The sequence below is a fragment of the Toxotes jaculatrix genome, chromosome 6 (assembly GCF_017976425.1).
Source record: "Toxotes jaculatrix isolate fToxJac2 chromosome 6, fToxJac2.pri, whole genome shotgun sequence".
NCBI lineage: Eukaryota > Metazoa > Chordata > Actinopteri > Toxotidae > Toxotes > Toxotes jaculatrix.
In genome coordinates, this window is record NC_054399.1 from 678,857 (window position 1) to 704,504 (window position 25,648).

Sequence of the window (25,648 nt, forward strand, 5' to 3'; positions counted from 1 at the left end):
AACCTGTGCATATATAATCATAAACTACAGAGGGTTCAAACAAACTATTTTAAAGACGAATGAATGTATTTGCAAGTAGTAGGCTGAGTATCTTAATTTACCCATGTGAACACGCTGAGCCTCAGGGACTCAGCCACAGGGAGTGATCTGACCACACTAAGTGCTGAGTAGTTCCTTTTTAAAGCAGCATTATTTGATTTCGTTGGCCATTTGGCAGCGGAACAAGCAGCATGTCCAGCTGAGAACTGCCTGATCATAAACAGCAGCATTCATCTGGAGTCCTGTTTCTGTGAACCCGTGAAGTGAGAGTCCAGCTTTCACTCTTCTTCTAACTCTGCATTGGTCTCCACACATCCCTCAAACATGCGACTCCACAGCTGCTGTGTGGTGCCGGACCAAGCTGCAAACAGATCCCACTGTGGCAAGTTCGATGAGAGCCATGAGACTGAACCACACAATTACATCTGGTGCTTTCAAACCAAAACAACGAGCTGAAAGATGCCAAAACGCACTACTGAGATGAAGGTAGCTGCAAAGCTGGACAGTTCTCTGAGGGTTCATCACTATCAGCGACCCTCCCACTGTGCCATATACTCATGTGACTCACTGTTAGTGCAGATTTAAGTCATGTAAATGACACGTTCAGCTGATCATTTATCTTTCAAAGGTTTTAACTTCTCATAAAGACTGATGAATGCATCAGTCCCACACACTGACCTGTAAGGTGCATTTTTTAAATCTTACATTAGCTGGGGAAAAAGCTTATTTAAGAAATGCTGATTGAAATGACTTGTTTTCCATTATTATTATGTTTATGTTGTGTTTTCCATAGATTTATACACTTACCAAAAACAGGTAAAGCCAGAACACGGCAGTGTGTGAGAGACCAGAGACACTCACAGTGTTCTCCTAATAAAAACACAATTTCACACCCACTCATAAAAATCAACCAAATACATCATTAACCAAAACAACACATTCAGTTTTAATTCAAAAAGCTGAATTAATAAAATTCAAAGTTGAGGTTTGACTGAATCAGTGCAATCCTGCGAAGCACAGATACAAGCAAGCACATACTGTGATACATGGACATACACACTGCACGGCCATAGTTATGGACTGTATGAGAGATATCGTAATGCAAATCATAACTGAACTGAGTCTTTCTGAAACAGGGTGCCATACAGCTAGTAATATTAATGTTTAATATTAATATCCTATTGTAAGATATACTCCCTTCACCTAAAGGGCCTTTGTTATTCACAGTATAAGACAACAGCACTTGTGTGACTAAAAGGTAGTCCAGAAGTTGAAGCAGGATTACTTCATCGTTAAGGCCCTGGCTGGTAAAAATGCAAAATGCACCAACGCACAAATGACAAAGTTACAGCTGTTTATCAGCAGTCAAACATACTCATGATAAGGTCTGAGCTTTAGAGCAGCTGTAAACATGGAATGTTTCAGGCTCAGGAGTATAACAGTCATCTGGTGTTCACAGGTTTCAAAGTGCCTGAATAGTCCAGCGATGAGCCTCAGCTCTGCAGAGAGAGGCAGAGACGCTGATGGCACTGATTGGCACAGACTGGGATTCAATATTTCTTTCCATATTTTAATGATCACTGTCAGACATCATGCTCTGTCCTACAGCGCAGTTCACTCGTCCAGCGGCAGGACATCATTATCTCTGGGGCTCATTATCAGTAGCACACAAACTACAAGGCTGATGAAAGTAAGAGGTGAAAGCTGAAAGCCTAAATCGGATTGGACCAGTGACTGAGGGGGCTTGTTTATGCATGCTGTGATAATTAGAGAGTCAGGAACTCTCCCTCAGTGGCGCGGTTCCTTTCAGGCTGAGGTCTGCGGCCTTCTAGATCTTGTCAGATAACAGCACAGAGAAAAAACGCAGTCACCACTGAGCCTTCATACAAACTTTTAATCACCTTTGTTTGAGCTAAAGCTTTGATCCGAGGCCACAGATTCAGATTCAGATTTCTGCCTGTTCTTTGGTGTAACCGCTATCTGACTGAGAGGCAGAGAGGAGTACATTCCTTATCAAACCGAAGCAGGCATGTGAAAAGGTAAGGGGGGTACACTGGCCTTAAGGCAAGTTGTGAACAGTTTTACTATATTTACCACAGAAGCACTGAAACGAAAAGCAGCAAGAGTTCAGGTGTTGCCTTACAAAACGGTGCAAGGCTTCTTGTCCTTGAAAGGATTTTCTGACGCGGGAATGCCCATGAGCAGCGGGTCATTCTTGGCGTGTTCTCCACAGTAGCGCATCAGGTCTGATGAAGCCTTGGACACCTGCACAGAAATGAGTCCACACACTGATCCACCTTGACACACGTGTAGCAGACGCAGAGCATTCATGGGGAATGATTATGAACATAAAAGCACCTTTATCCGTTCGATGCTGGCCTCGATCTTCAGCTGCTGCACCGTCCGCCTGGCCTGAGCCATGCTACTGGAGCTCTGCATTTTTGATGACATTGCAGTTTTCGGGAAACCTGTGTAAGAAAAAGAAATACATTTACTAGATGTACATTAATTAGTGAGATGCAGTAGGAAACCAACAACGGAGTCGTGTAATAAATCTATTCAAATGCTTCCTGGCAACAAGCTGTTCCTGAGGGATTAAAGAAGAGACACAAAGGTCAGGCTGCTGCTAAAAATAGCACAGAGGCTGTTACTGACTTCATACAATGTCAGAAAAACCAGCAACCAGGTCAGCTGACCCAGATTCCACACTGTTAATGCTATCATGTACTTTATTATTTAAAACATGCATCTCAGCTTTTTTACCAAGGTTAGTGTGCACACTCCTCAGATTCAGTAAGCTCTGGAACACACAGTGCATCAGCTTTGTACAATATGGCAGAATTTATAAGAAGTGAAGTTACTAAGATGTTACTGCACAAACGTCTGTCTCTAACTGTGCAACTTCTCAGAAGTGACAGTTGACTTAATCTGGAATTGACTCAATGTGCGTAAAAGCTGTGGCCCAACCTAACGGACTCCTGTTTCACAATTCCCACTTCCAGGATACACTGGTTTACTCTGACCGGCTCATTACGTCACTCTCTGAGCTACATGAAGGAGAGGCTGCACAGAGGCAACGTTCTGCCTCTGGCTCTGCAGCGCAGTGCTCCTTTACAGCCATCAGCTGTGCACAACAGAAGAAAGAGGAACAGCTTCTAATGCAAGAACAGAACACCATGTATTCAAGTTTATCATAGAACACAATACATATGCTGTTGGGCAATAAAAGAGAATTTCTCTGTGTACCCGACAGTTGTTTTGCACTAATAACTTGCAGCTTTTGTTCCTGGACCAAATGAAGAAAGTGGCTCTGTGGGACTTTGGCATGTGCTGTGGTGCAGGATATTACAGAGGAGGGGGAAACACTGGCAGGGGAGGGATATGAAACACGGACAGCTACAGAACTGACTACAGACCAGAGACAAGACCATGCATCCCTCTGATCCCCCCACCCACTCACTCCCTTCCGCTTCCTCTACAGGAAGCAGTGTCGCCAGTTACCCTCTACAGTATAAATGATTAAATATGGGGTGGAGGCTTTAAAAATAGAAGCTGCACACACCGGCCAGCAGCCAAGGAAACACACAGCATAGCTTAAAGGAAGCTTTCCTAAAGAGTGCATGATGACATTAAACCTCAGTCCTGTTTTCCACTTTTGTCCTGCCAGACTGGTATAAACAATCTGCTTCTGTAGTTTGTGGGTTTTCGGTCTTTGCTCTCACTGTTCTCTTATCAACACAGCTATAACCTTTAAGCCCTCAGCTGCACTGGAGAGGCCTGAGTGGACACAGGAGAAGGGAGAGCTGCGTCAGCGGAGGGCTGCTGTTCACTGACTGACATGTGCAGGCGCACTCTGTGACGCCAGCGGCGGCTGTGGAGCTCTGCAGGATGGGACGGAGGCAGAAGGGGCGTAACTGGTTGTAAAAGACATTAACAAGACTACGTGTTTTCAGTTTTACTGCACTATTGCTATGTCCCTGGTTGCACTGGTGCATTGAGAGCGGCGCTAATGGAGAGTAGTAACCTCACAGCACTTGGTCATAGCTGACATACATGTACCACACTTGTCATTACACTTACTGGACTTTTCTTTTTGTTTCACTCTTCTTCTCCGTCTTGTCACATTCTCTGCTCGTAGACTACGCTGACATTTAGCCCGAGAAAAAATGGAGTGATGATACAATGCAAGGAAAGGTTCGTGCATCCGTCTATCCGTCTATAAAAGTAAAACCCACCACAGGACTGAGGAGTGTGGAGACTCCTCCCCTCACGCCTGAGGTGCCACATGTGGCACATCATCTGCACGAGCCAGTCTGACAGGGGGGAATGAGTTTAGAACACACACTCACAACAGGACTGGTTCGTCCTCCTGGTGTGGACACACACAGACTCTGCTGTGCAGCTCAAATAGTCCTCTCTCTCTGGGAAGTGTGGTGGGTCTGAGGGACCCAGCAGGATTCTCACAGGCACTTTATTCTGTGCCATCTAATAAAATGCTGCTAATTAAAGGAGTAGTAAAGCATTTTTTTATTGATACAACTCTCCTGTCTGTATGTTGAAGCTGAAGCTACAGTGGGCAACAGCTACAGCTTGGCTTAGTTTAGCATTAAGAAGCTGGAGGACATCACAACCCGTTTGTTAAATTTCCTCCAAAACCCAAAGTGTTGCTGCTTCTCCTGTTTCCAGTCTGTGAAGTTAACCATCACTCATCAAGAAAGCAAACACGCTCATTTCCCAGGTGTGGATTTCTAGCTTTAATGTTTACATGCGTGTCCCTTCAGCATGAAGCAGAACATCACTTACATGTAAAATGCTGCATGAGAACAACATAGAAATCTATTTTCAGCTGTTTCCTTATTGCCATATAATCTTTCTTCTGAATCGAGACCTCAGTCAAATAAATGGCTGAAGAGATTCAGTCGCTGTTCGGTGTAATTCTTTGTTTGCAGACTGAACCTTAAGAGAATGGCAGCAGTGTCCTCAGCTGTGGTGTGCCCGTCTGCCTCCAGCATGTGTGGTGTGCTGATGTGTGGTAAATGCAAACATGTGGCACACTGAGAGCATTGATAAAAATACATGTGAAGTCTTACAGCAGAGCGTTCTTTGATGCGGCTGCAGGGCTTCACACAGGTGGGCTCCCACAGTGCCCACACTGAGGCCTGTGGGCTGTAACTCTGCTCACGGCTCAGATCTGCTGCCTCAACAAATACAGCAAGAACTTATTCCCACTGGATTCAAATCAGCAACCTGCAGGGCTAAATGTGAGTCTGTGCTCTTCACAGTCCAACGACATTCATCTGGTTTTAGTCATAACACTGATAAGATTGTTCTGATATACATCACCATATGGCAGGTGTAATGTAAGTCAATCACAATAATCTAACTGATGTTGATGCACTGACCTGAGGTCCTAGTAACTAGGACTATTATCAGGCTTCAATCTATAAAAATATGAAGAATAATATTACTGCTATTCTAAATTGCTGTAAATTAGTTAGAGTTTCTACCAGAATGGGACCATTTGCTTCTTTTCTCATTGTTTCATATAATTTTAAACGGAATATTTTGGAGTTTTCAGCTGTAGCTCTCGGAGCAACTGACATTTCATCAAATTGATCAGGTCTGTGTGTGTGTGCTGACACAGACTGAACATTTAGCAAAGCCACACTTTGTCTGTAGTGTTTCTGTGCTGGGCAGAGGCGGAGGAATGGAAACACCAGCAGACAGTAAGTGTAAGATACCAGTGTGATTATCCTGTTAGCTTTAGCTGAACTTCAGAAAGTCTGGATTCTGTCCAGTATGAACAGGAAGACGTGTTAAAGTGGACACACACGGTCTCAGTGTAGATTTGGGAGCGAGAGTTAAAATCAGCAGCTGTTATCATGTTAGAGTTCCACTGAACTGTGCTCCACTAGAAGCATTAACCCAAACACATCTCCTCAGCAGTGAAAACAAAGCTGCACTAACTACATTTGTTACGTTACCTGTGTAATAATAAGCATACTAAGCATGATGTTAACAGATTAGAGGTGTTGTTCAGCGTCTGAGAAGCAGAAGTCAGGCTGAGAGCTGCAGCCTGAATGATTACTTATCAGCTGTCCAGTTCTAAACGTGCTGGGCCGCGGGACACTGAGCAGCTCCACTATCTGTGCGTTAACACTGCTAAACTGCCTGGCAACAACACCAGCAGGCTCCACAGCCGGCTCCTGGATCTGTGGCTGCCTCCACAATAAGCTCTGAGCCATCTGAGAGGCGCAGGCACAATGCAGACAGGCTATCAGTACTGTGCCACACTCACAACTGCTGTTTGGGCATTGTGTAGAACAGAGGCACCGGGACAGGAGTCCAGAGCTTTTACAAGTTTAACTGCGCCCTCATGAGCGCTAATCTCAGACAGCCTGATGCTATCTGTGAGCCAGACTGTCCAGTCAGGCGTGCAGAGGAAAGAGACAGAGGCCTCCCAAAGAGAAACACACACAATGTCTCCTGTGAGATCTGGTGAGACAAACTGTGTGACTAATGCTGTAACATTCCGACCTGTGCAGAAACATCATCGATTACACACTTTGATGGTGACAGATTTTTAAAGGTGTCATGGATGCTGTCCAAGAAGCTCTGAAGACCTGCTCTGAAGTTAGCCGACATGCAAAGGAACACAGAGGTTCCTTTGGTGTTTGCGCTGCAGACTAAAGCAGGAGATGAGGGTTCCCAGCCTGTGAGTCACAGACTGTGAGTTTGTCTCACGGCTCCACACTTCACTGTACACCTTCCCCCTGAGCTCTGCTGTGGCATGCAACAGCTCTGCCGAGGGTGAGGTCAGCGTTAGGACAACAGCTTCTCACTCCACTTTCTGTCATCCTGTCCTTTCTTCCCACCTGGACCGTTTTTCTCCCTCCTGGGCCCCATGTGCAGAAAAACCGGTTCCTTTGAGTGTGTATTTGTGTGTATGTGTTCAGTCACACAGCCTGCAGACACTCACAACCATTTAAAAGTTCAAAGCTTTGAGTAACGTGCTGCTGATTCCCTTAGATGTAAGTTCATCCACAGCCCTTCGTACACAGCCTGTGGAGAGCTCGGCTGAATGGCATCCATGGACTAACCCTGGTGGTGACTCTTCCTTCCTGTGCTCAGGAGTCTCTCCTGCTACATGCCATGATGCATGTGCTCGGAGCTTCCTCTCTGCTTTGCTCTGACTGTTGCTTTGGCTTTGGGAGACACTGCTCTGATTTGACGCTCACAGGGAAACTGCTCTGCCATGTCTGAAGCTAAATCTGGAAGGCCAGATGCAGCGCAGTGCGCCCCCAGCTGCTTCTACTAATACAGAAATGCTGTCATACAGATGAATGTGGGCGGCGGTTACCATGCAAACATGTTGCATGTGGAACGCTGCTCATGACTGACAGGTGTAATGAAAAGAGCTTTGGAAGCAGCTCGCTCGTCAGAGCCTTTGGTTTCTGTGGTCACTCTTAAAAATAATCGTATTATTGTTGTTGTTGTTGTTGTTGAATTACTTTTTTCCCACGGTCGCAGCATGGCTCTAACAGTGGCCGTGTCTGTCAGTCATTCATGGTTCCCAGAGGATGAATCCACCTGGCTTTTCTTCCAGTGCCATCATGACACTGACTTTTACTGTTTTGAAGAAATGTCTTGACAATTATTCGATGGTCATCGTGAAAACTGGTGCAGATGTTGATGAGACTACTCCTTCAGCAGATAACTGCAGATCTACGCCTGTTAGCCAGCCACAGGCCTGCAGAGCAGAGAGGGACTGGAATTGGGAAGATTAACATTCTGTATAAAGAATCAAATCAGTTCATTCATACCTGAACTGACTGACGCTCACACTGAGCCTGAACTTGACTTCAAAGGGACGCTGGCGTAAACAAGGTCCCACAGCCTCTAAGGTTCAACCATTCTCCTCTTCTACAAAATGCAGCAGCAGCTGTGGAGAAATGCAGTCTGACGGCTTTGTTTTTGTCTCTTTCCAGATCGCATTATTTTCCCTTAGATAATAAAAACACCTAATAACTCTGCTGTCATCACTACAAATCCTCTGAAAACAAGAAAGTGTCTCAGCAGCGGAACAACGCAGCCAGTTCCAAGACAGAGCCCTCAGGCCACGGCTGAGTGTAACAATTAATGAACCCTTTAGTCAGCCCTGTCTGCTTCCTGATCCGACGCTGGGAGTCGTCACGCCAACTGTCTTTGTCTTATCTCGCTCACTCAAACACAACAGAGTCACACAAAGTGGCTCCACAGGCAAAGATACTGAGAACTGCTCTGGTGGTTTGGTGGAGGTCACAAAATCTGATGGATAAGACACAGTATCCTACAGCAGTGAGCACATGAATCTGTGTGCAAGGTGGGCCAGGCGGCTATTTCCTGCTGAGTGGGAGACATGAAAGCAGTGATGTACAGCGTTGATATCCCTGCACAAATGCACCAATCTGTCTCCACCCAGTCCTGGGAGAAAAACTCCCACCGCCAACAAAAACCCTGCTCTGAGCAGTTGGCTGCATTCGTTGAAATCCCCTGAGGAGGGAAAGTTAGCAGGACGAGAAAAAAGCCTGCTGTCTCCCGCCAATACTTCCTGGAGACCGGGGCAGTCCTGGATCTGCACGGGTCTCCCCGACAACTGAGCTTTGTCTAGACAGAAGCCAATGCTCCGCTCACTGGATAGGAATTCAGCAAACCCACAGTCCCACATTCTCACACCACCTTTAGCCTGACGCTCTCACATGGCCCCAAACAACCAAGTCACAGCTCCCATTGTTCCAATGATCCAGCACTTACACTGCTGCTAACTGCACCAGCCTGTCACTGACTAACAGAAACCGGTGCATTTCACTGGACCTGATTCAGCTGCAGAAAATTCCTCTCATTCCACCTCCAACTGCAGCACACGCTGACCACGTTCTGCTTGATTCACATCAAGTCTCTGAACCAGTAATATGGGATGTAAACAGTGCCATGTGAAGGGCACGGTGAACTGACTGACATGTCGATCCAAGAGGGCGACATGCTTTTTTCACACGGATCGCTGCTGAAGGACAAACATCTGCAGCTTCTCAGCCTCATGAGCTTAAAAAGGTTCCTAACACTCGCATGTCTAACAGGCAGACACCCACACACGCGTCATCATTTTACAACATGCTAAGGTTTCTTTGTTCTTTCTCTTATTGACTCTGTTTATTCAGCGTGGTACTGACTCCTGAGCACTTGCTGTAATGTTTTCCTACAAATTCTACTATCTTCATGTTAAAATAATTCCTCCACCTCACTTTTACAGCTCTGTTGTAAAAGACATCTTTTCATGGAATAACAGATTACTTTTCATTTAGGGATCAGGATCAGAATCAGGATCAGATCAGGATCAGGATCAGATCAAAAAAAACATTTGACTGTAACTGACAAAACACCAAGAATCACAAACCCCGTTCAGCAGCTGTTGTGGAGCTTCCTCTGCTGATGAGTTTACTGAGCTGACAAACAGTTGTGATAAAGCTTCTAAGTGAACCTGTTGCAAACTACTGCTGCCAAGGTTACGAATGACATGAAATCTGGGTGAACCTCCTTTAGTTTCATTTGTTTTGACATTAAAAAGATTAAAAAGTTCACTGTAAATAAACTGTATAAGTTTGTCTTGAAACTTGAAAACTATAAAATGTCAGATACCTGGTTTATGGATCAAAGAATTAATGGACTTCTTGATGCTGGAGAAAATCAGCTATGTCACACACGGCAACGCATTCATACAACTAACAACAACTGATACAACTAACTTATAATGCATTTCTATCACCTGATGTACACATCGTCCACAGAGTAGGAGACTAAACAGTGAGAAAATGAAAGCAGTCTCATGGTGTGAGTGGTTAAAGAGGATGATCTAATCAGCACATGCCCAGCTCTGAGGGAAGGTGGTGGTAGGTGATAGGGAGGATTGTTCACTGCTGCCACCTGACTGCTTATCACGATGAACAAAAGACAGAGAGAGACAGAATAAGAGGAGGGCTGGGAAAAAAAACACAGCCCTCTGACCTCAGTAACAGGAATGACCCCCCCCCCCCCCTCCTCCTTCTCCTTCCTGTGAACTCTGGAGTGCCCCAGAGCTGAGTGAGCACTAAACTGCACATAATGAGCAGCCGTGGGGGAGGCAGAGGAGAAGGCTGCCGACGTAAGAGCTGCTGGGGTGGATACTGTGTGTACTGTGTCCTTTTTGGGAGGCTCCACAACTGGTCACAGCATTTGTCTTATGACATCTCCTTGTCTGGAAGCCACCTGATTGTAAGCCTGCAGTGTTGAAGCGTTAGTAATCTGCCCTTTGACCCTACACGTTATTACCAGAGTGTTTGAATACACAGTGAGCTCAGCGATTCAGAGCAATGAAAAAGGTATTATTAACAGTGAAAGAATGCCAAACATCCCCCTCACCCAGCTCTGCACAAAGGTCACTGCAGGAGCGAGCACACGCTTCATCTGCCTCCCTGCTCTGTGCACGCATCGTTTCAGGAGGATGTTTGGAAGGTGCATGAATTAGGAGCATCGCTGTGTCGTCTCATTAATAACACAACAGCACGTTAGCATGCTAATCTAAGTCAACAGTGAACATGTCAAACATCATACCTGTTAAAAACCAGCGTGATAAGCATGTCAGCACGGTCATATAAAAATACTCATTATAGCCATTTTAAACATGATTTGAGCATTTTTTTTCTGGAGCAGTGAAGGTCAAAACCTTTCGGACTGTGATAAGACAAAGACAGGACACTCTGCTAACGTTTCTTCTTAAAGCTCTGGCAGTTGTGCATAACACATGTCGGTGAAGTTCTGCAAAATGAAACAGAAGCTAAAAGAGAACCTGGAAAAAAAAAAAAAAAAGTCTTGAGAAACCTGTGAGTGTACGTTCAGTCCAGACCAGGACGTGACTCTGTGGTGCAAGAGCCAAGACTGTGGCTCCTCTTGTGCCCTCACTCATGCACACAGGAACATGTTAAGCGCTGTAGGCAGGGTTAGGGGTCGGGGTTAGGGTTAGGGGTCGGGGTTAGCTAACCCACTGTAGAATGTGTTAAAATTGCAAGCAAACAATGAATAAGCATTCAGGGAGAAAGAGTGCTCGAAGTTAAATATGTATTTATTCTTATTAAAAGGCCTGCACACATGCAAACCAACCACCACAGTCCATGCAGTCCAGTCACAGCTCTGTCTCTGTCTCTGTCTCTGAAATGCCACGTGTGCTGACTGTCTGTGACTGTGTGCAGGTAGAAGTCAGCAGCTTTTTCTCCTAAGAACACCAGAGTATGGTCTGACAATGCAAGGTAAACAGAACACTTCTGAATACACGTTATCACAGTAAATCATTGACATGAGTAAGAACATGTCTGCCATCATGACCTCAACACGTCTGCTCCTTAAAAGGCCAGAGAGCTGTCATTTAATGCAATGTTAATCTGCTCATTATCCAAAGTGAGGAACCTCTGCGTCAACAATGACCTACATTATATGATATTCAAACCCTGTCTGGTGCAGAGAGTTCGAGTGATGACTGAGCCTTTTTTCACTCGTGCATATTGGAGCATTATAATCCTGTATTCATCCAAAGCACCGAGCAGGATCTCACAGGGAAAGTATGTGCAGGCCGGTCGCAGCGGTTTGTTTTCAGAACAGTGTAACTCCAATGGAACGCGGCTGCGATGCCGAGCAGCATACCACCCTGTTTCACCCCTAATGAACATCAATCAAAGGCGCATTCTTACAGCAGCACAGACCACCAACTGTATACTTGCAAGGAAATGCAATTAAAAGCAACTTATTTCTGGACTGGAAAATATTTCCTTTGCCACTGTCTGGAGGAGGAAAATGTTTTAGAAAAAAATCTAACTTGGAAAGAGTAGCTTGTAGAAAAGAATCTCAGGCATGTAACCAGTGGCTGGGCAGAGTTTCTGGGCAGGGTGACATCCCGTCTGGTGCTTAGTCTTCCTCTCTTAACTTCCAGAACCTTATGTTTGTTAACTGGAAGCTGACATTCTCTGGACGGCTCCTGCAGCAAAGATCAGGGCGACTGGAATTCTTGTCTGGCAGACACATGGCACATGAATGTCTCAAAGTGGACACAGCAGCACATGAACAGATAAAGCAGGCGTGTGGACTGTTTACTATCAGGACCCTGCAGTCACGATTAGAGGAGACATTCTGTTGCCATGCAGAAAATGACAAATAGGAGCTGAAACGAGTCTCAGGGCTTTGAGCGAACCTGGTGAGCACGTTGCTGATGTTAAGCAGAGACAACGTTTACCATGGTCATCCTCTTAGTCTTACATATTAGCATGCTAACATTCACTGAAGCTGAGGGGAATATCAGTAGTTCTGATGGTATTTGCTCATAAACTGAAGTTTGGAACAAACTGAAATTTTGACCTGATGGCAGCAGCAGAGGAAACGCCATCTAATTCATCCAGTGGGGAACATGAATGTCTAAAACACTCAGTGCAGAGACCTCACTCAAAAACACAAATGTTCCTGCTGGAAACAAATGTGCAAATCTACCTTGTAGATACCCCGTCTATTAGACTGAGAGGAGAGGATCACAGGGATCATTAACATCAGGTTTGGTCGGTCCAGAGCAAAGTAGTGACATGATTCTAACGCAGGGGTGTCCAACCTGTCCCACAAAGGGCCGTGTGGCTGCAGGTTTCTGTTCCAACCAATGAAGAGCACACAGTTTGACCAATCAGCTGTCTGAAGACTGAGATCAGCTGATTAAATGAGTGCAGTCTGGTGTGCTGCTGCTTGGTTGGAACAAAAACCTGCAGCCACACCGGTCCTTTGTGGGACAGTTTGGACACCTCTGTTCTAACATGTGCTTTAGCCTTCGCTGCAACTCCCTCCGCAGACAGAGGTGGAGACAGCACCTGGCAGGGAGCTGTGTGAGAATCCTGCCCATGGAAACAGGACCTGCAGTGACCTAGTTGTTGAGTGGGCTGATAATATGTCACAGAGAGGGGGGCATGGTAACGACACATCTGAACCTGCAGTAACAATCCATCCACGCTCATGGCTTTGTGTAGGCTCAGTGTTGGGTAGGGTGGACGACGCATCCCATGGGAAATGTTCCTGTGCTAATAAACTACATTATATAACATTCATAGTATTCATCTGATGCATGTGGTTCACGCTGTAAATATTTTTTCAGGTGAACGAGAAAAAAGTGGAATTCGCGGCTGCACAGTAGAAATGCTTTCTGTGCCCTGTGGCAAAAACCCGTCTGTGTTATAGCTGTGCAGATACTCCGAGGCCACCCACTGCACACCCATCCTGGTCTGAAATCCTGAGAATGAGAGGACCATGTACATAAACAACATGAAGGACATAAATCTCTGGAAGTCTACGATTTATTTTCACAGGCTACACTGTAGTTCCCGAGAAGAGAGGAAAGCTGTCAAAGATGTGACACATGAGAACAAGGTCCTGAATCTGTCTCTTACAGATCAAACAGGATTTTTGGAAGCGTGACGTGTGGCATGAGAGAAACAACCAGCTTAACGTGCAGACATATGAGCTGTTTCCATCTGTCTGAGCATATGGTTACAGATGGAACCTGCACCCACAAAAAACAAAAAGCCAAAGAACACAACCAGTGCTGGCCTGCTGGTCATGGAGGCAAGCCATCAGAACTGGTGATCAAATGAGTATTAACCACATTACTTCCTGCACAGGGAACAGCCAGTCCCGCCTCTGCCCGTAGCTAACCAAAATGAGTAGGAGTGTGTGAGTGTGTGTGCTGGGAGGGTGGCAGGAAGATTTTGAGGGAGAGGGCTGGTTGTTCAGGAAGCGGACGCAGTGCAACCGAGCAGAAGGAAGGAAGATGCCCATATATGAGCAGATGCTTATGAAACAGGATGGAGGACATGCCTGAAGAGGCCTGGGATGTCCCTTGGGTGCAACAATAATGCAGTAAATGTGCAAACCTCCTCCTACATGCGTAAACACACACCCTGGAACTCAAAAGCTCAAGTTGCATCAAGCCCAAAGACCTGGCATTTACACCCTGCTCTCATGTGTTCAGTCCACATCCCACCTGAAACTCTTCTGTAATGATCATTACAACCAGCTGTTTACAATGCAAGCAGGGACTGGGATCATTTATCACCTCCCACATATAAAGATACCAATGGTATCAGTGTTTGAACCCAGTAACAGAAAGCAGGTTTCTGTTTCTGCCAACTGTGCACAATAGGCCGAGGCCTGAAGCTAATTAGCAACACACCTGCACAGGCAGAGAGAGCCTTTGTCTAACACCTGCGAGTCGACTGGGCTGCTTTCTTTAACCTTCATATTACAGATAGTTATAAATGATATTTATAATTATAATATTAGTCAAATGTTCATGGTCGTGTTTTCTAACTTTAAGCTGAATTAACAGGTTTTATTTCCTGTTCTTGACCTTTTGTTGCAGGACTGCAGTATACATGACTGAAGGTATTTAATTAATACAAATTACTTGTATTGACAGTCTGTGTTTTCCTCTGGGTGCCATTATAAATCCCCCATCCTGCTCAGTGTCTCCCACGTGGAAAGACATTGGACTTGTGTTGTATTTGTGTATGTGAACATCTCCTGTGTGATAGACACTGCAGTGAAGAGCCACTGAGCTTTAAACAGGTGACACAACACATGAGTGTCCACATGAAAATCCCAACAACACAAAAGGAGCAGGTGAACTGAGTCATACAACTGGTGTCTCAAAAACCAGGTGACTCCCTGATTCACTGTGTCTCAACAGCATAACCAAATAAGGACAGAGACAGAGGGTTTCCTATAATCTATCAGCCGGTACATATTACAGTACAGTCGGCCGAGCACTAGCTTAATGCAGGCTGGCTAACAGAGATAGTAACCTGCCCAACACTGCCATCATGTGGACTAAATTAATTACTACAGAACTAAGGCTTCAGCTACTTAAAGGATATGTCCACATTTTTGAGACATTTTAAGACATTCTGTCTTAATGCAGTACTCTTATGTCCATATGTACATTGGAATAGTTACTGGCTGTGTAACCAGTCCTCCTGTTCATACTGAGAGACTGGGGACAAACTCCACAGACCTAGTTTTGTGCAGCAGAGCATTGTCAGCCTGAGTTCGAGCAGTCATCTTCTAAAGTTCAAGAAAGTGAGATGTTCCCTCTTTCTTCTTCTGTGCCACAAAAGAAGCAGCAGAAAGAGAGGACTGTGCAATAACATCTGAAGGTTCCCACTTTGATCCAACTACTACGGACAGCTGGATTTACGTAAGGAATCCCTGAAGTGACAATATGGACAATAAATGCATTGGACGAGTCCAATGCATTTATTTATTTAAGGATCTTCTTTTAAAGTAGTTGCAAACTTGGCCTTAGGTATCAGCAGGACCATCTCGTCATGAACAACCCAAACCCAGACAGCGTCACAAGATAAGCATTTATTTATCAGAAGCCTTGTTACCTGGTAAATCCTCCTCCTCATGAGCAGCACACTGGACTGAATGTGTAAAATATGTTGCAGTTCCTTTTAAAGCAATGATACATGATGAAAACAGCCATCATTTTCCAATACAACGGAACAAATAAGAAAACTTCATAACGTCCTGCTCAAAACCATTTCCAACAGCAGGGGGCAGCACCTCACAGCCAGTGAAGACAGTGTGACAGAGATATGAAAGACTTTATGGGGACTGGGTCTGATTAATAATGAATAGATTGGTGAAGCAATGTTTGTAACCGAATCCTTCTCTCAGTTACAGCAGAGCCTGGGATGCTGGTGGCAACAGCTGACTCAAATGAAGACACTGACCTGTGTGGGAAGAGATCTCGAGGAGCAGCTGTTGGTTGTTCCAGTCTCTAACTCTGTAAAGAAAAGCAAAGGAAGTGTGTTGAAATGACTTGTAGCTATGACAGCAAACCAAACAGTCCAACGCAATGAGTTTTCAACACCGGAGAGGTGAAAGACATTCACTGTGTTATGTCAAACAGCTGGAGCTCATCAGAGACACTGACAGAATCAGCTCCCACAGTGAGACCAATGCCAGTCCACTGACACCAGTTTCCTCATCATTCAGGGGAAATGGTGAGCACTGGCAGGCCAGATCGGCTGTGGGTGGAGACAACCTCTACTCTATTTGCATTCATTACCACATTCCAGTGAAACCAGTTAGATGGCCAGTCCTTTGGTCTGAGAACTCTGTGTCTGTGTGTGTCTTTACACTGTATCACAACAGGTGGTGGTGGGGTTTGGTGGTGAGAGCCAGAGAGTAGCCAGTCCACACTGTTTACTCTTCTACTGTTTGTTTGCTTTCAGCATTTCTCCCTCGTTTAAAGGCCTAACCCCTCAAACGCTCTTAGAGATACAAATAAGAATGGACACCAGTCACTTGTCCTGAAAACACCAGTTATTAAAAAATAAAAAATCAACAGATTTTATAAACCTGACTCTCTTGACTTCAGGGTCAGGAAACCATGTGAGCAAGTGGAAATGCTTGATACAGCAGGTTTATCAGAGCAGTGACAGTGAACCAGAACAGAGAAGCTGCAGACTGAAAAAAAAAACTAAAGAGTGAGCTGAAAGATTTGAAAACTCACAGAGTGAAAGGACACAGCAGAGAGCAGCGATAACTCTCTGTGCGTTGGTCGCTATGATGCTTTTCAAATCAGAGGTAAAATTTGATCCTAACATCCGAACATCTGTCCTGGAGACTGAAGATGTAAATCAAAGCTTTACCCAACACCACGATTTCCTTTTTAATGTCTGATGATACTGCAGCAGGTTTGTTTGCACCAATCACGTCTGTGAACAGAGGACTGTGTGTGTACGTGAACATAACCAAATAAAACGTAATATAACAAACTAAAAGTTTTCCTGTCAAAGCCACGCTGGTCAGCAGCCTCATGGCTCAATGAATGACTTCATCTCTGTAAGTTTGCTTGTGTTAGGCTGTAAAGCGCTGCAGGTTATATGACACAGAAGTACAGCGCACATCACCTGATAACTGTTCATCCGTTACGCCAACACTCAGAGGTCTGTTATTGTACAATACTGAAACCAAAGATGTTTTACCCGCTGTGTTCCAGTTGCTAAGCAACCTCTTCCTTCCTTGTCTAGTTTATAATTTACCATACTGCCCAGTATCAGTGAAGGGCGGTGGTCAGTAGCTGTATGTCAGCATAAACAATAACACGGCCGTGTGTTGTACTGTACACACACACACACACACACACAACAGCACATACTTACCTGAATACTCACTACCTGGAATGTCATCAAGATAATTCACACATAACAGACACAGGCAAGAGCAAAACCGGTGTGGTCAGCAGTCTGTGTCCTGCTTCCAGTCCGACTCTGAGTCAGTGAAATCAGGGACACTAATGTTTGACCTGAGCTGACACTGACCTGTGAGCTCGCTTCTCCCTCAGAGCAAATATCTCAATCTGCAGTATCTACCTGATGTGTTGGTGGAAAGAAGAAGAAGAAGAAGAAGACTGAAATGCAAAAATCTACACACACACACACACACACACACTTTAACTGTAACATAGTATTCACCTGTGTTCAACAGGTCTAGCTTAATTCTAATGCACTGAGGGACATGCACAGTGCATCCCCACCGACAGATTCCACATCAGTGCACCTGACTCCCAGGGCCCAGCTGCCTGGAGGGAGGGCACAGAGAAGATAATTAAATGTAATGACAGTGGCTTTATTAGGAGACTCTTTCCCCTGATGCTGCACAGATGCACCACAGAGACCTGGAGCTGGTTTGTGTAATTGTGTGCACATCATGTGGGACTGCACAAAGCACATATCTATAAATATCCTCCTGCAGCGATATGACAGGTCCCACATTGCCACTGAGATCACACACAGGGTGACACCGGCCCGTGTCCTGGCTGCTGTCACACAGGCCAGCGAGTCATTCTGCAGGAACAATAACCCAAGAGCTGCAAGGACATCCTGCCACAAGGACAGGAAGCACGGCAGAGAGGCAGCACTCACGCTGATCAGAGGATAAACAGTCCAGAGGTTTGACGAAGGCCATAAAACAACAACTAACTCCCAATCAACCAAAATGCAATGATCAGACATCAAAGACGCTGAGGTCAGCTACTGTCAATCAATCCTCTGACAAACCCACGTTATTAGGAATATATTCTGAACAAGTTATGTAGGAATATACATTTCTCAGTGCGACATGTGGCCTCTACCTGTCACCTGTCTCCAGAATCTGAAACACACAACCCAAACAGACTGACTGAGAATAAAGCACCGACCTGCAGACAGTCTGAATGTATGTGTGGCCCTCTGCTAACCCAGCAACACGGATGTGGAGAGGCATGGAGGCCTTATTACATCTGCTGCTGTCTGGTTGCCAAGGCAACGCTCGGCTTTGACATCAGCATCCCATCCCAGTCAAACAGATCTTTGCTTTTATACCAAAAAACAGGAGAATGCCTTTAATATTGTACCGTTAACAGTCAGTCTGTATAACAGACCTGCATCAAACAGAGTCTGATACTTTCCTCAGTGTTTAAAAGCATCTGTGCCGAGGCTGCGTTTAATATAACACACTGTAAAACTGAGAGCAGAGTAAGGACGATCACACGTCCTCTCATCATCGTCTGTCATACAGCAGCATCAACTCCAGGGACAGTGCTGAGCTAAACATACTTTACTAAATGCTGATGTATTTCAGTGAGCAGCAGATAGATCACAGGACTGGTTCAGAGGTGAAACTTGTTGTTGTTATCAGATATTTGACTCATATTAATGCTTGGTCACTGTCTGCTGGCAACATGCAGCTTGTTTAAAGACAGAGTCTTCCCTGGGACTGCAGTGTGCATGCTACCGATGGAAAAATGGAAAAATCTCTATCATTAGAGCCCACTGTGAAAGCCTTCGTCACTCGTTGATAAGCAGGTAATGCTTTGTGTACCATGCAGCCTTCTGTGACACATCCACTCATACTCAGTGTGTAATACCTTCATCCCTGTGGCACGCTCCAGTGAGAAGGCTGAGAGCTCTGACGTGTGTCAAAGCAGCACAGCATTTTTCACATATTGCTGTGGACTAACAGGCTCGGGGCTGACGGCGGCAGCTCCACTGTGTTGACTGGAAGCATTCTCTGAAGGTCTTTGTGACCAGAGCAGTGACGCACAGACCAGCTCCCCGGAGGCCGAGCGTGGAATTTGAGTCAAGGGATAGAAGGGATGGGGGACGGGGGGGGGCGGGGGAGGGCACGCTCTCACGAGATTAAACCGCTTTAAGGTCTGCACCAGTGACTGTGGTGTAACCAGGCAACATGGGCAAACCCACGTCAGCACCAAAAAGCCACTCAGGTGGAGCCGCAGAAACACTCTGATTCCTCACTCTGGTCTGACTCACACAGTAACGCACATGCATATCATCCAACCAGCTCAACAACCCACACCACCCTTCAGTCTGAGAAAAATTCACTGTGTATTTCCATAAGTCCAGTTTTTAAAATGATGTGTCATCCTCTGTACAGCCAGTCTCCTGCTGCCTCAGGTAAACACCTGAGCTACGTATCCACACTGTAACACCAGTCTGATGCTACTGTGATAACGTGTGTGTTACCCTGAGCTGGAGGCAGCCTGTTAAAGACCAGTATCAGACCAGGACGGCTACTGAACCTAAGTAACCTCACGTATACTGTTAACTGTTAATACAATGAGACAAAAGCAGCAACGTCCCTGAGAAACTGTGATTTTACAGACGAACTGATCAACTGAAAAAAGAATCAGCTGATTCATTGAAAATAAAAATCATCATTCTGCAGCTGTGTTGCCGTGGTGACATTAAAATGTGAGCTTTGAAAAAGGCCTACATGTTACACAAGGCACTGAAATAAAAACACTGGTGTTCCTGTATCAGACATTAGTGTGGACTGGTTTTGGACGATACCCCACCCTACCCACTACACAGGAGCAGTATAAACCAGTGCTCACAGTCAGAATCACATCAGGTGAAATAAAATCAGGCTGAAGATGAGACAGCAGCCAGAGATTAGTCACGAAGGTTAGAAATCAGCTGTATGAAACTCAGAAAAAGCAAATATTCCAGTTCGTCTGGAGATGAAGATTTTGTTTGTTTGTTTTCACATGAATACTTCCCATCAGGCAGAAGAGCCTGTAAAACACTGCAGACTGAAGACAGACTGAAGACTAAAACTAAAACAATCCTGGTGTTAGCACTTGCATTCTGGTTTTTAACCACTCTCCTGTATGCCTCATATCAACACTGATATTTTTGCCACCATGTTTCCCACACTGGCCCCTGCACCTGTGTAAATCACCTGAGTGGAGCTCAGGATCAGGACGCTCATTCCTATTCTAATACTTTAACAAAAATACTGACTTTAAAGGTTGACCGACCGTTTATCTGGTAACCTGTCAGTCATTCTCTCTGATGTTCACTGACTGTCCCAGAGAATTGAACACCAGCTCTGAGCTTCACTGAAAAGCTTCAGTTACTGAGAAGCAGCTCGTTCCCACCTTCCCTCCTGTTTTTACGACCTCATGTCACGTATGCTGCTTTAAACACCTGTTTACCAAACAGAATGTTATTCACCCATTTCACACACAGTGAATCTCACATGGCCAATGAAACACACACATGTCAGCCTGACACAAACACGCTGTGTTCACGGTGAGCTCGGGCGGTTGGTCGGTCTGCGTTAACCGAAGCTCACCGTTCACCGGCTGCTGTGAACCAACCGCAGCCCCGGCGTCCACACAAAGCTCTGCTGTCATGTTACAGTGGGTAAAAGATTATTCCTGTAATCTCTCCGCCGACACTCACCTGGCCTCTCAGATCCGACACGGAGTTTTCCTCAGGGCCGGGCCATGAAATAATCCCGGTCCAGCTCCGCTGATCCACAAAACTCTTCTGCACCCGCGAAAAGTTTCAGAGCAGAGAAAATGAATACGCAGCCCTGCTGATGTGAAGCACAGAGACAGGAGAGACAGGAGACACAGGAGACACAGGAGACACGGAGACAGTCATCTGCTGCTAGCGGCCGCTGAGCTGAAAGGCTGGGACTGCCTGCTGCTTTCAAAAGATAGCAGCGCCCCCTGCCGGTAGCACCGAGCCCCGGTTCACTCTGAAGTCCTCAGGGGCTAACCCTTACCCTAACAGCCTGAGGCTGGATGGAGACGGACGATGCAGCTGCATTGAACATTAATCAACCTTAGACTTGTCCTGCTAACTGTACACTCCTACACTACAGAGAGAACCAACTGTCTGCACACAGCCTGTGAGGGATAAATGTCCACTTCGTACAGCCCAGAGTTAGAGCATTTAGGCCAGTGGTTCCGTAAACATAGGCAGTTTATTAGGAGACAAATAAAAGGTGTAAATCATAACCAGACTGCTTGAAAGTAAAGTTAAACAAGTAAAACAATTAACCAACTATAAAACAATTTACTGATAAGACAAGTTGCTGATCTGAAAAGCAAACAAAACTAATTGAAGACAGAAGGAAACTTTCACATTTTCACGTCACAGCAGGAAAAGTAGAACTAATAAACTAAACGATGGCTGAGTTCCATTTAGCTGCTTCAGTGCTCATGGTGTTGTTCATGCTGTCACGACCTGCGGAGACATGAAGAGAATAGAAGCGCTGACAGAAGAAAAGTAAACTGTAAACCAGCTGAAGTACAAACACACAGGCCTGACAGTGCGTCAGGATGTTTCACTACAAGACTTCTGAACAGTAAACCCACACAGGTGTTTCTTATTTTAGACCTCTGCTCAGATTTAAGCTGGAAATTATTATTTTTTAAATCCAGTTTTATGTGAAGTTTCCAAATTCCACATACCAATAAAAATAAAGGTGTAACATGTCTGACCCAGGTGCAATAAATCTGGATAACAGGACAGTGACAGACGTCAGTACTGTCACCCTACAATGTTTAACCCTGTTTTAGCAATAACACGACCCCATAAATTACACTGGGTTGAACTTATTTTGACATGTAAAGGTGATCTTATCCACTTTAGGGCCCCTTGGCTTCTAGAGCCTCAGGCAATCTATATATTCCAATCTAATTCTGAAGAACCTCAGACTTCCTTGTACCACACGTCTGAGTAGCTTCCACTTTTCCCATCATACATCTCAGGTATCATGACAAATCACAGTTATTTCAAGTTACAGTGTTGTACACAGTCTGATTTTCAGCTTGTTGTGCACATAAGTTGGACAAAACATTCAAGAAACAGCAACAGTATAAAGAAATAACACAGCAGGTTGTCTAACCTACACTGAGCTGGCAGTTATTCCTCAGCCACCTTCCCAGTGATCCTGTAGGTCTCTGTTGGTCCCTGCTGTCCCCATGTCAGCTGCGTCTCTTGGCCTTCCGGCTTCTCCATCACGTCTGTCAGCAGTGCACAAACTTGAAGTGTTTACCAAGTAAATATCCTTTTCATTTGTTCTCAGAGACGTGGATTGTAAGAGTAGAGCAGAAATGTTACAGACCTGTGCGTTGACTGTCTCCTGTCTTGTTTCTGTTGTGTTTGTGGGAGGGTGCATAGAGGAAGACGATGGTGAAGACATACAGGTTCCACATGCCGTACATCCCTGTGAGAAAGGCACTGTGGACCTGGAGAGTGTAGCCTCCCCAGTGCCAGTGACCTTCACTGACCTGGTGTCAAATGAGCAGAATGATTTTAGAAAATAATAAATAATAAAACCATTATTACCATTAAAGCCTCCATGGTGATTATTAGAGGGATAATACTTACTTGATTTAAGATGAAGAAGACGACAGTCATGGCTGCACACGCTAAAGTCACCAGCATCAAAAACTTGAACCTGAAGATTATACCCTGTCAAAACCAGCAGGAGTGGAAAAACCAAAACAGCCAGAACGTGATTTCATTTGCTGTAGAAATGTTTTTTTCTTCATTTGCAATTCAGATATCAAATTAAATAAATACAACAGAACCAACCTTATAGCGCAGTCTCCTGGCCTGTGGCATTGCAGGAAATTGCTGCATTTTCCCACCGATGTTCCTGAACACGCAGCACACCATGCGACACAGGGAGAGGAAATACAGACAAACAGAAACCCCTGCCACAGTGATGAAGGAAATCTGTGAGGACAGTCAAGGACAAAGCTTCGGTGACACTGAGAGAAGCACGTTCAAGGTATTTAAGCAGCTTATAGGTCAAAATCTGACTCTTTATACAGGTAGCATCTGATTTATAGCAGAAATGATCTCCAGGCACTTTTCATATAGACCATTCTCTTTACAGCATTATCCACAGAAACCTCTGAAGGATACTGAAACCTTTGTCCCAGTGTCTGTCGCCCACACACTGTAGAAAGGGTTGGTCAAATGGGCCCCCCTTCATAAGAAATGAAGCACATTAATATTTAAAGAAAAATACAACTGACAAACACTAGACCTCATCTAAAGCAGTCATGTCCTCACCTTTCACTCAGGTCAAACATGAGGAGAATAACTGAGCCGAACACCACGAGTCCAATCTGCCACCAGTACGCTGAGAGACGGTCCCTCTGACTTTGGTCCTAAAGGATTTGTTGTTGAAAGAAAGACTATGACTGACGTGGAGGTGCAGAGAAACGGACATCTGAGAGCAAGAAGGAAATGCTAACCATGAGATGTTCACCACAGAAGATGATCCAGAAACAGAAGAGTGTGGTGTAGAAGATGCCCTGTCGGACGTCCTCAAACAGCAGCATCCATGTCCACTCAAAGCCCAGGGACAGCCACTCCACTGGTACGTTCAGGAATGTCATGGAGACACCCAGAGCAAAAATCACCCTGAGCAAAGCAAACACACACTCCAATGACTGACATGCTCCTAAAAGACACATAACTGTGCTGCAGGCAGAGTATTGACCTGGTTCTTCCAGGCCAGCCACGCTCTTAAGATCAAGAATTTCACCCTGAAGCGTTTCATAGCTCTTAAAAGTATGACGCAGGCTTTATCAGTGGCTTTTAGCTCTCACTAAAAGAGACTCAGAGACTGAGAGAGAAAGAGGGATGCACTTCAACTTTACTCTGCCATGTAAGAAAATGATGCTGAATTCAGCCAGTCTGAAATCACATATCTGAAGCCTGTGACATGAAATGAAAGGGTCCGTTGGGAAAATGGCATCATGAAATTTTTATTGCTTTTTTGATGAAATTCAGTCCAATCATTATATATTATAGTCTTATCATACGGTCTCATACTTTTCCAGAAGGACTGGAGGTCTGGTCATCAGGCTGATTCTGTGCCAGTACCAAGCTGTTGCCACGAATATCCAGGGACTGAACACAGTCTTGATGCAGATCCACACTTTAGTAAAGCCTCCATTCTGGTGGATGGTCTGAGAGAAGAGGGACGTTAAACGTGTGATCGTGACACATGCAGGCTTTGGAATTCAGCACAATCAAAACACATGACAGTATATAAAAGTTTGAAAAGAAGAGTTAAACTCACCACTATATGGATGTCCTTTATTTCTCCAATGCCAACATTCACTGTGTCATTCACTGGCAAGCGCAGGTTAATTAAAAAATATCTGTGGGCCACAGTGGCCAGTTCCATGAGCGGTACGGGGTCACAGTGATAAAAGCGGCCTTCGTTTTCATATGTCTGCAGAAGCACGGACTGTTACAGGTTCTAAAGCACAGACAACTTTTAATATATTTTAATATCATTTATTTGCATGTATTAAATGCAGTCAGGCAGTTTTACCTTAGGGACTGCAAATGTGCACCTGAGCGGCCTTTGCTCCTCGGAGTGAAATTTCGGGGTCCACTCAGACACCAAGTCGTCCCTGTACGCGATGCCAGCGTCAATAGTGATGATAGCGTCATCTTCTACACAGACAGGGACATGATTCAGGTTATTAGGCTTGGACCAATGTTATTTACATCCCTGACAGAAAGACACACATCTTACCAATCTGATTGATCATTCTGAAAGCGATGTCAAACTGTAGAACAGCCAGCATGTACTGGAACCAGGGGCTCATCTCCATGTTGGGAAGAGGAACATGAACAGCAAAGACAATGTCGTTGGCATCCAGTGTTTTTGCCAAAGGCTCATCAAAACTGTGGACCTGCTGGCACTGCTCTGATCCCCATGGCATGAGCCAACCACATGCCCCGTGGCCATTTATACATTTGGTGGCCAAGTAGCGGATGGCACTGGTGGGACTGGGAGCTGTGGCAAACAGGAAAGGATCTGTCATAGACATGCTGTTTGAGTTATGATCTATTAAGTACAGACAAAAGGAAGCTCTGTCTTATTTATTTAGCTGCAACAGGAAACGCTCCTTCAGATGTTAAAAACACAAACCACATGTAGGTTACACCCGCTAATTATTTCTATACTAATTACAACAGTGAATGATAAAAATCAAACCTACTTACCAGTCAAAGCTCCGATCATGACGGAGAGAACCTGGAGAAAAAAAACAAAGAAACCCAAGAAAACCAACTTCTTGGTGCTCATGCTCTCTATGATTGCTCCTGCCATTTGTAAAAGATCACCGGACTCCAAGTGACTCTGGAAACTGCCCTCGGTCCCAGGAGACTAA

General features: G+C 45.1%; 2 protein-coding genes across 2 annotated transcripts; both read right to left on the minus strand.

Annotated features, from left to right (window-relative positions):
* Nucleotides 1-961: 961 nt before the first annotated feature.
* On the minus strand, nt 962-21,120 carry gng12b (guanine nucleotide binding protein (G protein), gamma 12b). Its single transcript, XM_041041195.1, has 4 exons — nt 20,892-21,120; nt 15,870-15,922; nt 2,398-2,507; nt 962-2,304 (listed from the first exon to the last, which is right to left on the minus strand). Exons 3-4 carry the CDS (start codon nt 2,488-2,490, stop codon nt 2,179-2,181), a joined length of 219 nt encoding a protein of 72 aa, XP_040897129.1. The 5' UTR covers nt 2,491-2,507; nt 15,870-15,922; nt 20,892-21,120; the 3' UTR covers nt 962-2,178.
* A 301-nt stretch (nt 21,121-21,421) lies between these two features.
* Nucleotides 21,422-25,587, minus strand: LOC121182906 (protein wntless homolog). The gene is made up of 13 exons (XM_041039544.1): nt 25,482-25,587; nt 25,009-25,272; nt 24,802-24,926; nt 24,544-24,699; nt 24,294-24,430; nt 23,711-23,879; nt 23,526-23,623; nt 23,376-23,439; nt 23,040-23,183; nt 22,833-22,916; nt 22,567-22,732; nt 22,348-22,465; nt 21,422-21,683 (listed from the first exon to the last, which is right to left on the minus strand). Exons 1-12 carry the CDS (start codon nt 25,585-25,587, stop codon nt 22,365-22,367), a joined length of 1,614 nt encoding a protein of 537 aa, XP_040895478.1. The 3' UTR covers nt 21,422-21,683; nt 22,348-22,364.
* Between the last annotated feature and the right edge of the window lie 61 nt (nt 25,588-25,648).

Bases quoted from the DNA above. Each gene is read 5' to 3' on its own strand.
- gng12b (XM_041041195.1), bottom strand. From the start codon at position 2,490: ATGTCATCAAAAATGCAGAGCTCCAGTAGCATGGCTCAGGCCAGGCGG. The intron at 2,305-2,397 runs GTGCTTTTATGT...ATTTCTGTGCAG, and splicing joins CCAGCATCGAACGGATAAAG to GTGTCCAAGGCTTCATCAGA.
- LOC121182906 (XM_041039544.1), bottom strand. From the start codon at position 25,587: ATGGCAGGAGCAATCATAGAGAGCATGAGCACCAAGAAGTTGGTTTTC. The intron at 23,440-23,525 runs GTGAGGACATGA...TTTCTTATGAAG, and splicing joins ATGTTTGACCTGAGTGAAAG to GGGGGCCCATTTGACCAACC. The intron at 22,733-22,832 runs GTAAGTATTATC...ATTTGACACCAG, and splicing joins TCTTCTTCATCTTAAATCAA to GTCAGTGAAGGTCACTGGCA.